The sequence below is a fragment of the Pagrus pagrus genome, assembly GCF_965226575.1.
Source record: "Pagrus pagrus genome assembly, chromosome: 4".
In the NCBI taxonomy this organism is placed as follows: domain Eukaryota; kingdom Metazoa; phylum Chordata; class Actinopteri; order Spariformes; family Sparidae; genus Pagrus; species Pagrus pagrus.
In genome coordinates this window covers 14,213,905-14,225,903 of record NC_140188.1, presented here as the reverse complement: position 1 = coordinate 14,225,903, position 11,999 = coordinate 14,213,905, and the positions used below count along the sequence as shown (strand labels likewise).

Sequence of the window (11,999 nt, the reverse complement as noted above, 5' to 3'; positions counted from 1 at the left end):
CAAAAAAAAAAAAAAATAATAAAAAAAATATTCTTGTCTTCCCACACATACACTGGAAAGAGGTATGAGGCATGTCAACAACATTGAGTCACTTTTCCAAGCAAAACTACCAGAAATATAGTGGTTTCAGCCTCTTGAATGAGTATATTTAGTTTCTCTCATGTTAATGTCTGTCTTTTTTGAGTTTCTGACTTTTGTTTGGACAAAACAAGCAAAAAAAAAAGAAAAATCACCACCTTTGGCACTGGGATAACTGAGGTGGCCATTATTCAGTGTCCTATCAAAACGAAAACAACTCATCAGAAAGAAGTTGTTACAATAGAGAAAATGCCTCTTCAAAAGTAAGTTAGAAAAACAATAAATGCAAACTGTCCTAAAAATGAGCCCCATCTATCTTTAGTGTAATGAGATTAATAAGATTCTGAGTTTTTGCCGTGTAGAATAATTAAGAGTGAAATAGGTCAGTGGCTGCGATCTAAAACTCGAAGGCATAACCACATAATAATGTGCATGCTGTATAAGCACACCAACAAGAGACTAAAAATTAAGTTTCATGCAAAAAACGTTCTTGAACCCAGTAAAATCAAAAAAGCTTTGCATAGACATTTTAAATCACACATAAGTTTTACTATAAACATGAATGAATCAAAATTTAATATGTACCAACATGGAACCCTCTTTGTTTCAGGATTTACAGCACTCAAAATAAAAACAAGAGACACTGTCATTCTTCCAGCACACACCTGACACCCGTCTCCACTGTGAATGTCAAGGTGATCTGGTTTGGAGCGTGAACGTGAAACAATTTGAAAACCAGACATCTGGCTGAGGGGGAAATAAAAATTAGACTTGCAAATTAGCTATTGCTAGACAGGTTTGACATCGGTATTATTAACATGACAAGCTGAGATTCTGTACAGTCTGAGGACATACAAAATAATGTTTCAGTGACTGAAAAACAAAAATTAAGTCATTGACAATATTAATATATTTATATTAATACCAACAAGGCTGTTATTTTTTTATGTTCAAGCTTAGAACATTAACCATTTGTTTAAAATTGAGGGTAGTAGTAACTGTCTTGTTGGATCTCGTCTCCAGTCACCACCTCTCTTTTTCAGGAACCGACCTCCGCCGTGGCTCAGGATCTTTCCAGTTTCCTCCAGCACTACTCACCAGTTTCCAGGCAATCTGAAAGATGGTGCTCACATGGAATGAAAAGAAAAAATTCACAAGGAATCTACACAAAGAACAAAAGTTGCACTTGGCCTCTTTCTTCCCTGTATAAAAAGAAAAAGTTGTGGAACTGCGACCTGTTCCCCTCCCAGCCTCAACTCCAAGACATTGTTACCCTCTGAGAAATCATACAGAATACAGTACATCACGTTTTGTTTTACTTCACTTGAACTGCAAAACGAGAGGGCGGGGAACAGAAATAAGAATTTACCAAGTCTACACTGAATATGATTCTCTGTGGGTCCACACAGAAATCAGAGGGAACAGTTGAACTGCATTTTTTTTTTTTTTGTTGTGGCGTCTGTGACAGCTAAACGACAACTCCCCTCCCTCCCTGCCTGCCTAATTTCCACAAGTCCTCTTTGCCCCCAGCAGTGAGGGTCAGGGAGGCGGATAAGGGCGTGGTCCTGCTTAATCGTTCTTCTTCTCCCCCTCTGGTTTGTCTGTGATGGCTGCGGCGGCTGCGTCGGGAGCAGCGTCTGCTGCTGCTGTGTTGTCCTGGGTGTGGTCTGCTCCGCTAGTGCCAAACTCGTTGACCCTGTTGGGATCGACCCGATAGATCCAGCGCTGGTAAAGGTAGATGAAGAACACCACATCTGCAGGAAAGGGAAACAGTGAGGAACACTTTTTCAAATGCATTATTCCCATGATAACTAAGGTAGACTTTAAATTAAAATCACACTAATGCTGCGTTCACGTCCCATGAGGAATTCATGGTGAAGATTATTTGACTGCACATCCAAGTTGTTTGAAGTGGATATTTAACTTCCCCATGATTTGGTAAATTCCTAAAAAATACAAAATATAAGACGTACCGTCTCTGAGGCATCCTATCCTGTACATCATGGGCATCTTGATGACGAAGGCAAACAGGTCATCAATAAAGGTATTGAGAGCCTTGTAGGTGAGCATCCTCCACGGGAGGTGGGCCACAGACTTCATTTTGTAGTTGATGAATAGCTGCGGCGTCATTGTAATGAAACCTAAAAACCAAAAGAAGACGGAGAGGAATGCACCTGTTAGGTAATATGAACATTTTTTACCGAGAGGAGGTAAATACGACAGCAGGCAGCATGACTGTGCTCCTGGAGTCTATAAATACACAGCACATTAGCAGAGGCTGTTGGGAGTTGGATACGTAACCATTATGCAAGTATTGAAATATCCACTTGGAGACAAGATAATTAAGAGGGACAACAATAATGAGCCTCATCTCGCCTTTAAAAATAGATTGACACAAACAGGAACAAACCCTGTCGGGCACGATGTGTCAGCAGAGAGTAAAATCAATAACGCATGATGAGAATAAAACATAAAAATCCAGAGAGGGAGAGAGTTAAGAATGTTATTGATGTTGAATTCTAACCAATACTTTATATCTGTCTGCTACTTCATTTAATATGATTGTCCATTTCAACAAAATCTGTTAGGACAACATTTATTTGGCTATTAAAAAACTGTTTTCCTGGGTTTAGACTCCTGCACATTATCTTCTTGTTTCCCATTTCTAAAACAAACTTTTCACAGACTCTCAAAGACAAAACACGGATCTGCTATAATTTCTGGTAAATTTCAGTATTTGGGGGATTTACATTACTTTAATTTTGCTAGATTTTTCTTAATCTCTTAAAAGTTACTTATACAGGTATGATTTGGATTCCTGTCCATTATGTTTGTGTTTTATCTCTTTGGCTTTAACAGATCAATTATGCTAACATTTATAGATGTTGAGGGTCCAAAACAACAGGCTGTGCCTTTGAGATGATCCTGACTTTATACAGGTGCTTAAGGGTCGCAGCGTTTTTCGAGTTATTTACACTGTAATTCTTTTGTTTTACTATTAAAAGTAAATGTTACAGAACATTGAGCTCTCAGATGTATAAAGTCCCATTTTCGAATGTTCAATTTAAATGTTCTAAAACAAAAAGCAACACACAAGACAAAATGATAAGTAGTGGAGTGTTTAAAGGCTTTAAAAGAACTTACCAAAGGTTAACAAGAAGCCATAGAGCATGCTGAGTACCCATGAGTACCAGCCTTTGTGCTCTACGTACAATAAACTGTAGATCGCATAGCAGCCGAACAGAGGGTAGAGCAGCCACGACAAGTACCTGAAGGCCATCTGTTCACAGAACAAGAGAGAAAATGAATGACATCAACATACTTGTGTTATTTTATTCATCTCAACGGAGAAATGTATATTTAGGTTTGCCCTTGCAGTCGAGTATTTATTTGACTTACATCGTCGTAGATTTTGGTTGAAGACTGCACATATGTTGACTTGTCTTTAAATACCAATCTTGGGAATATTCCAGCGATCTTGTTCTCTCTGTCCAACTAGGGAAAGACAAAAATAGGTGATAACTGTAATAAGGCCAAGCTAGCATAACAGGAAGTAGAAATGCAAAATGCAGTGTGCAGATACAATAGTCTAGTATTTTGAGTAACAACAGGGAAGCAAGGGAAAGTTTCTTTTTACAGTCAATGTGTGTCCAATTTAGCATCTTAACACATTTACTTGTAAGCTAACACTTTTTTGGGTTAAGGTATCAGTGAAATAGGCTTCACATATTTTTGAAAGATGTAGAACAGTTTTTAATACTGTGCATGAAAAAACAAGTGCTGTTCTGACTTACCTTGACGTCCATGACCTTAGTGATTTTCCACAGGTCAATAAGGAGGCCGATGAAGACGCTGACCTGCACCACAAAGTTGGTCTCATTGTCCAGAATGTAGAGCAGCACCACCAGAGACTGGAAAACTCCAAAGATGATGGAGCGCACCGAAAGGCCTTCTAGAGACTGTCTGCTGTTCCAGAACTGGATGTCTGAGGAGGAGACGGAGGTGAGTTCAAGCTGTGTAAGCTATTCTTTTGTTGTCAATATCGATCCAGCTGTGGTGACCTTACCATTCTTGAAAGCAAGAAACTCGAAGATGCTGTGCACGATGGAGACAACAATGGTGAGACCCAGCAGGTATGGGTTGGTTTCCAGAAGGGCCACCTACACAAAGAGAGTGTTTTTTTAAATTCAATCTTTAGTTTTGTTTCTCCAGTGTATCATGTTATAAATATCCAAATAAGAGGCATTTTTATTGCAGTTCATCTCGAAGGGACCCAAAAGCAAGCCTGCGTCAAGACACCAAAAAACATTTCCTTCTCATCACATCTAAAACAATTCTTTTCTTTCAGTTTTCTGTCTCTGTGACCCTTGAGCTCTCACCTTGACAGAGTCTTGGTCTTCATCAGACTGCTCGTAGGTGTCCTCAGGGAGGAAGTTCCATGGAGAGCGTGCATTTTGGGCAGCATACAGCTGCCAACGCCACAAGGAGAGCGGGCAGTAGGAGAGGCGCAGCGGGAGTGTTTTCAGGGTGTCGTTGATGGGATAGTAGTCCTTCTGAAGGTTCCAGTAGTCGTTGAAGTACACAATGGGATAGTAGTCGCCACTTACTGCATCGAACTTAACATCTAGGGGTAGAAGAGTAGAAACAGAGGGGGAAAGTTTCTCATTATCTGGCACATTTAACAGCTGTTGTAGGTTTTGTGAAGTAAATGGTATAAAGGTAAGTGGGAGGAACTCACGCTGGTCTAGAGGAGGGGGCACAGAGCCTTTGACCCAGGCAGTGTGGTCATCTACCATGTTGATGGTAAGGTTGGGGTGCCAATGAGAGATGATCTCCACTGGACCATGGCTCTCTGCCCTCTGAAGAAACACATTTGATTAGACATGTCAGGATTTTTTTTTTCTGAAAATAGCTACAATAGGCGTTTCTCTAAGATTATTTTGATGGATAGCCGTTTTGTGATCCATGAACTTTCACCCCTAAAATCTTTTATGGATACATTTCCAAGCAGTTTGTAGTCACTTTATTAAATGTAAATGTATAATACAGTGTATCAATACTGACTAACACTGCATATCTGAGGCCGAAACTGTTGTGAGTTATTGTTAAAAAAAAAAAGCTTTCAAATCTGATAACAACACAACAAAAAAAATCATTAATATAGATCCCTTTGTACCATGGTCACAAGGGGGAAAAAAATCTGACTACGCCTGACATTTTAAAGTTGGAAAATCATCTCGTCATCGCTCTCTGGTGGACAAACTACATAATGGTGACACTATTACTAACTGATAGGGTCACACTGATGTTTTTTCTGTTGTTTATTCCCCCTTTTGTGCCAGGGAAACAATGAAATCTTCATCATAAAAGGCTTTAAAGTCATTCAGCCCTTGATTAAGCCATTACTGAAAGAGCATGAATTGGATCATACAAATTTATAAAACACAACCTCTAATTTAACCTTCTTCTGAAGAAAACGTTTATTTTTTTTCTTCCCAAAAGTAACTGCTTCAAAAAGCCTTTTTAGCCTGCTACACAACTAGCTACTCAATTTTTCAGGACTTACATAGCCTTACAAACTGATGGCAGGGATGTCACGAGCCAGTAGCCTGACAGACTTATCAGCTGACAGACTGATGCTCTATCTACAATAAGCTAATATCAGCTGATATATAGGTCAGGTTGATTTATTGGTGTAGCTCTACAGTGCACAAAACAATAAAAAATAAAATCTGGCAACCTTGATCATTTCGGGATCTGCTTCCGTCTCTCCTGTTAGCAGATTCTTGGTCTTCTGAAATTTTCTTCGCTTGAATTTATTCAGCACTGAAAGAGTAAAAAGGAAAGATTACAACACAGAAATCATAATGTGTTACTGTCTTATTACAGCTTGAGTTTTAAATGTGTATTCCAAATGCGCTTACTTCGTGTTGCATGAACTGTAGCCAGTCTGCGATACTGCCCCTTGCGTTTGGGGTCTGGGTGGAATCCACTTTTAGTGAAGTAGACGTGCATGTACAAGGAACCGTTCTGCTGCACTGTCTGCAAAGGACACACCGAACAGGAAGTTGTGTTACGAGTCTCAGACAGTATCCATCTACAGTACAAATCTGTCAAGTTAATTACTAACCCGTCTTCCCTGCCTTCACCTACATCTACCTCTTTTACTAAACCAATACCTGCTCCTCCTCACTATACATCAACCTCCCCTCCATACTCAGTCATCCCCACCTCTGGGATCTCCATCTCTTTATGGTGCTCGTAACAGCCGTCTCTGTTCTCTCCCGTGCCCCAGTCTCCATAGACCAGGTCTCTGTGGAACCAGAACAGGGCTTCTGTGTTGTTGAAGTCAGAGAACACCTCATCCTGGGACACATACACATACATGTCCTGCAGGAAAGGTGAGAAAATAGAGGTGTTTATGGTATTACAGTGTCAGGGGAGAGCGAGCGAGTTACTCTGAAAGGGAGCGATATCGCATACTTGAGGGGATCAGAGTATGAGGGGTGTTTGAGAATGCTTCAAATCAATTACAACATGTTAAATGAAACAGCTGGCCGTGCAGACAAGGCAGCAGGCTGAGGGGAAAGGTGTAATACCATGAGGGTCTCCTTGGGGAAGAGGTTCCTGCTGGGTGCCCCGGCTGGTGTGTTGGGGTCGGGAGTGGACGGCCCTCGACGGAACCAGCTACTGATTGCCCAGATTATGAAGATTCTGGAGGAATATGTAAAAACAGAGTCAGAGGAAAAGAAAAGTTATCAAATAAAGAATCCTGATAAGATAAGATGGGGGAGAAGAATTGGGTTAACCCTTAAATTTCATTGTAAAAGGAGAAATACTGGGGTTATAAGCATAACAAGCTCCCTTTCTCTCGAGATCTAAAGAGCTGCTACAGGAGAGTGAAACCACAAGGAGGCTAATCTGATTTAACAGTATCCAGTCAAACTGCATTACATTCAGACTTTCAGAGACATGCTCTTTATGCATCATAAAATAATCAGTGAAAGGTCAAAAGAGATCTGACTTCTAGACATAGAAGTCAAAGACGAACACAGAGTACTCTGTGGCAAAGAAAGATTGTGAAATATTTTTAAATATAAAAAAAAAAATGGACAACTCTGTACAGACGGCACTTTCTAAAAGTGAGGTTAACTTTAGCTGAATTTCCATTTATTTTTCCTCTTTCACATGGATTGTGACTCCACCTTAAAAAGGTGCACCATGTAGTTTAGTGGAATACATTTTAATCAGAGGAGAAAAATCTTCACTGACTGCCTAAACAAACTAAATAAACAAACTCTTTGTTTTCATGACTGAATAAATAATCTGACCCTAAAGGACAACACAATTTAATACTGTTTTACTTTGAAGCTAGAAAGGTGGCAGGGTCCGCCAAACATAAACAAACAGTGGTCTGGGGACCTTATTGTCCTCCGAGAACAGCTTGTTTATTCAGTTGGGAGGGAGGAGGCATTGGGCCCCTTTAATATATCACATTGTGTATTTTGCTGATAATTTCACCCATAGTGTCAAAAAAAATTAAGCTTTTACCCATCAGCTGGCACTCTCTGCTTGTAAAGAGAGAGTGAGTCTGCCAGATTAAGAAGAAGAAAAACTCACCTGAAGAGCACTCCTTTAATGACCTGCCATGCATTAGGTGCTTGTTGCTGCTGCTGCTGAGGATCCTGTGCATTTCCAGCTGCCTGCACAGTCTGGTCATCTGTTGTTGCAGCAGTTCCATTGCTGCTCACCTACAACCACAGACACAGGGTTAATGTGGCCACAATGATGGAGCAACGATGGCATCAAGTAATGAAGTCACACAAAAACAGCTTTACTGGCGGTCAGAAGGAGCCACTCATGTGCTTTAAGTCTGATGTAGCCACTGAGTGCCGACAGTGATGACACTGATTCACCCTCAGTCTCCAGTCGAAACAGGGAGTATATAGTACATCTTCAAGGACAGAAGGTACAGATAAGGGACAAAAATACAATTCATTCCAGACTTGTGCGTTAAGCAGTTTATTTAAACAAATTTGAAAAAGTGTGCTTGGCAAATAAAACACATGCCAGATTTGAAAATTACAACAATTTCGACAATCCAATGATCATTGAGGTGTTAGAGCAAAAAATGCTAAATGTAGCTTCACTCCACCTTCTCAAACACGATGATTTGCTCTTTTTCTTTTTATATAATTGTTAACTGAAAACCAAAAAAATATTGCGTATAAGCCATTTGAAACCACTGATCACATTCTTAGAAAAACAATACTGTATTTTAAATGCAGCTGAGATTATGTACATTGACCTTCAAAACATGACAAGTGGTGGGTGGTTGTGTAACATCAAAGAAGCAACATTTGTAAAGGATGCTTGTTTTTTCTTTATGAAGCTCGGGTAAGACAACACACAGTCCACTCTCTGACCACCATCAGCAGAGCAGCGTCCTGGAAGAACACCCCACACAGAGATCAGTATTTCTGGTGCCAGCTAACGAGGGTTGCAACGCTTAATCGACAAGTTGACTAATCACGCAGATGCCTACTATTTCATTTCAAGATCATGATCTAGACAGAGCCTTTGTTGTGCATAGTTTAAATAACTGTTCTGAGGTCAAATTCATGCGAGTACCAGCATGCATATTTGCATAACGAGCATCAGTAAAAATCTGTCATTAGTTTCCTCGGGCGTGTCGATGTGACCCCCGACTCCCCCGGCAAGGCCACATTGTATTCAAGTGACACAATACACAAGCACATGCCAAGTCATGAGACTCATTCACTATCTAAACGTCTAATCTCCCCCTATTGTCACCAACACAAGGGACACCAGAGGTTGGCCTCTAGGAACAAATAGCACTTGAGGGTAAAAACGCTTTCCACTGAGCAGATTATTATCATTCGTCAGGGTGCCAAGAAGGCCTTGAACTGAGTGAACAGTGAAAATGTTAAGGTTTGTGAAAAACCACTGGCCTCACTGTCACCATCATAAACGCGCATTTCGAGGCCAAGGAAGAGACTCAGAATAGAGCTTTTCATCCTTCTTGCCATGTCCTGTTGTGTTAAAATAGAAGCAATTCTATTATCAGAGACATGGATCTCTGTCTCCTGGAGGGACCAACGAAATAACCACTACACAGAGACAAACAACAAAAACAGGTCATCTGTTCCAGGTCAAGATAATAATTTACAATCGACACACTTTGAACACGGATTAACAATTAACCAACTATTCACAGTGCAGAGTAAATGCTTGACACCGGATTACCACTGCATGTGTGTGAAAGAGGGCAAAAAGTTCAGACAGTATCTCTCACAAGAAGGAAGCAAACTAATATGCAATATCAGGCACAGAATTAAGGATACAAAGGGCATGTCTGTGAAATGTGTGTCAATTAGTAGTCCCTAAACGCTTTCTGTCTCTCCTGCCATGCTTATTTGTTAACTGTAAGATGTAGCACAAGGAAAATTCAAATGACTTATTTAAGACATTAAAGACGCTGACTTTATCATATGTTTCACACCCCTACTCAGCAGAAAATACATCAAAACTGAGAAAATGAAAAGCAGAGCAAACACCTCTGGTATCTGGCCACTAGCCACTTAATGTTTTCCCTAGATTAATACCGCCGATTCAATAGCAGCGGGCGCTGAGAGCAACATAAGTGCCTCTTATAAAACTAATAGTGCATTTATCCTGACAGAGCAATTTTATTACAAAAGACACACTAGGCGCACACTCAACCCTTGCCCTCATTTCTGCCACTTTTTTTTTGTTAATTACCATTACAATTTGAATCTGATATTGTGGAAGATTCATTTTTGTCAACCTGTAAAAATACCAAATGGTTTAACATCTAAGCACTGTTTTGCAGGTATTTTCAGAGTCCTCAAAAGACAAACTGTATGGGAAAAAAAATCTCCATGAACAACACAAAACTTGCTACTATATTTTTTTTACCCACATAGTTGTAAGAGCCTAACAAATCTGGGAATACCTTCAAAAGAGTGGTAAATGTTTAAAGAGCTGGATTTAACGATTGTTTTTTATTGTTGATAACTCTGTTGATTATTTTCTCTATTAAACAATTAGTTGGTTGGTCCATAAACTGTCAGAAAATTGTGAAAAATGTCAATCACTGTTTTGGAAAGTCCAAAATGACGTCCTCCAATGTCCTGTTTTTTTCTACAACCCAAATATATTCAGTTTACTTTCATAGAGGAGTAAAGAAACCAGAAAATATTCAAATCTAACAAGCTGGAATTTTGACTTTTCTTTAAAAAATAATACTCAAACGGATTACTTGATCATCAAAATAGTTGGCAACTAATTAAATATTTGACAACTAATCGATTAATTGTTGCAACTCTTGTTGTTTAACCTTTTCTGAGATTGTCAGGGATTTCACTTTGCTACATCTATGCTTATCTCTGCGATTTCAATGTAATGCTCATACATGAGAGATGTAAAGTGATGCTTAAAAAAAGCCCTAGTTACTTTCCCCAAGGAGGTTGATTTTCTGCAGGATCACACAATAAACAGATTTCCATCAAACTTGGATGAAAGAGATTTTTCTCACTTTCTTTAACTTTGTGACATTGCCACATTTTTGTTAACATTGGCTCTTGATGGGGGAAAAAAATGCAATAATTAGGTGGCTGGAAAAAATCAGATCCTGCAGATTTAAATTTGTATTTGCTATTAGATTAGGCTTGATTGATTTAAAGGGGACTGTTGAGCCTTGGTGGAGGGTTAGGGTAACAACTAAAAGGTAGCCCGTACCCAGCCTTAAAACAATTCAGTAGTCATTAAGGTTGGTATAAAAAATTTGACCAGTTAACTGCTAAAAATGCTAAACATTTGCTAGAGCTTCAACACCTGTTTCCTTCTGATATTAAGGTTTTGTATTACTATAAATCATTTAGTTTGATTGGCCAAAGACTGACAGACTGTAGTTAAGCATGAGAGATCAGTGATTTGCCTCTAGAGAGTGATGATTCACTTTGACCTCCAGTTACTTGTGACATACATTTGTCAATCCGGAAATATTTGCTAGTTGCCTGGATACTGCCTGAATTACTTCCCACAACTGCTGTTGTAACAATTTAAGGAAGCATTTTCCTGAGTTAGCCAAACCTGACTATGGCTACATCTGATTCATATAACCTGTCAATGTTAAGCTGCCAGGTGAATCTTTACGGTGAGGCTTTGAAAATCCACGTTAAGCTTAAAGTTTTCCCCGTAATGGCTGTAAATAAAAGACAAGTGACATTAGATTTAACAGTGGGTAAGAAATGTGTGCTAGCTGCTCCAGACTGGCCTGGTTAGTCAAGCCGAGCTGCGTCGCTCAGGTTCAGGCCTTGTGATAGCTAGCTAACTGACACACTGCAGCAGTCGGCTGCCTCACACTATCACGCTTTCAGCCAACTAATTATCGTGTCATTTTCCTGTGAATTCATATCTCAACGTGAGAGTAAGCACCGTCATCACTCCGTACATCTGCTCGCTAACAGGCAGGATTTCTCAACACATCGTTAACGACAGGAGGGGGTCGTTTTAAAACCAACCGGCACTGACAACGTCACTGGGGCTCGTGTAACCATCGGTAACACGTTTAAACGTTCACGGGCCCGCACTCAACGCTCAAACAAACAAAAACGACCCCCTCACTCTGGACGAAAGGAGTAAATAAGGCAGTGAGAGTGTCATTCATTTTACCTCGCCGTTGCTCACGGTAGCTTTAGTTGCTTCGCTCTCCTGCGTCGCCATCTTTCCTCGTCTCTGTCTCGCACACACACCACTCCACCACACTGCTGGCTGGGAAACCGCGCTCGGTCTCGCGAGATCTCAGTTGTAGCGTCGTTGGAGTGACGTGCGTCTTCAGGGGGGGATGATGAAGAATGTGAGGCTGATAAATATTG

General features: G+C 40.1%; 1 protein-coding gene across 1 annotated transcript; it reads right to left on the bottom strand.

Annotated features, from left to right (window-relative positions):
• Nucleotides 1–637: 637 nt before the first annotated feature.
• clptm1 (CLPTM1 regulator of GABA type A receptor forward trafficking) lies at nucleotides 638–11,906 on the bottom strand. The gene is made up of 14 exons (XM_084351639.1): nucleotides 11,797–11,906; nucleotides 7,699–7,829; nucleotides 6,678–6,792; nucleotides 6,310–6,468; nucleotides 6,003–6,120; nucleotides 5,819–5,904; nucleotides 4,817–4,937; nucleotides 4,458–4,702; nucleotides 4,145–4,238; nucleotides 3,873–4,063; nucleotides 3,478–3,573; nucleotides 3,223–3,358; nucleotides 2,052–2,219; nucleotides 638–1,832 (listed from the first exon to the last, which is right to left on the bottom strand). The coding sequence occupies exons 1-14, from the start codon at nucleotides 11,845–11,847 to the stop codon at nucleotides 1,648–1,650; spliced, it is 1,896 nt and encodes a 631-aa protein (XP_084207765.1). The 5' UTR covers nucleotides 11,848–11,906; the 3' UTR covers nucleotides 638–1,647.
• Between the last annotated feature and the right edge of the window lie 93 nt (nucleotides 11,907–11,999).

What these genes read in the sequence shown, in the direction of transcription:
- clptm1 (XM_084351639.1), bottom strand. Translation starts at nt 11,847, where the DNA reads ATGGCGACGCAGGAGAGCGAAGCAACTAAAGCTACCGTGAGCAACGGC. An exon ending in CTAAGGTCATGGACGTCAAG is followed by an intron (nt 3,574 to 3,872) that starts GTAAGTCAGAAC and finishes GTCTTTCCCTAG; the next exon opens with TTGGACAGAGAGAACAAGAT. An exon ending in GATAGGATGCCTCAGAGACG is followed by an intron (nt 1,833 to 2,051) that starts GTACGTCTTATA and finishes CCTTTCCTGCAG; the next exon opens with ATGTGGTGTTCTTCATCTAC.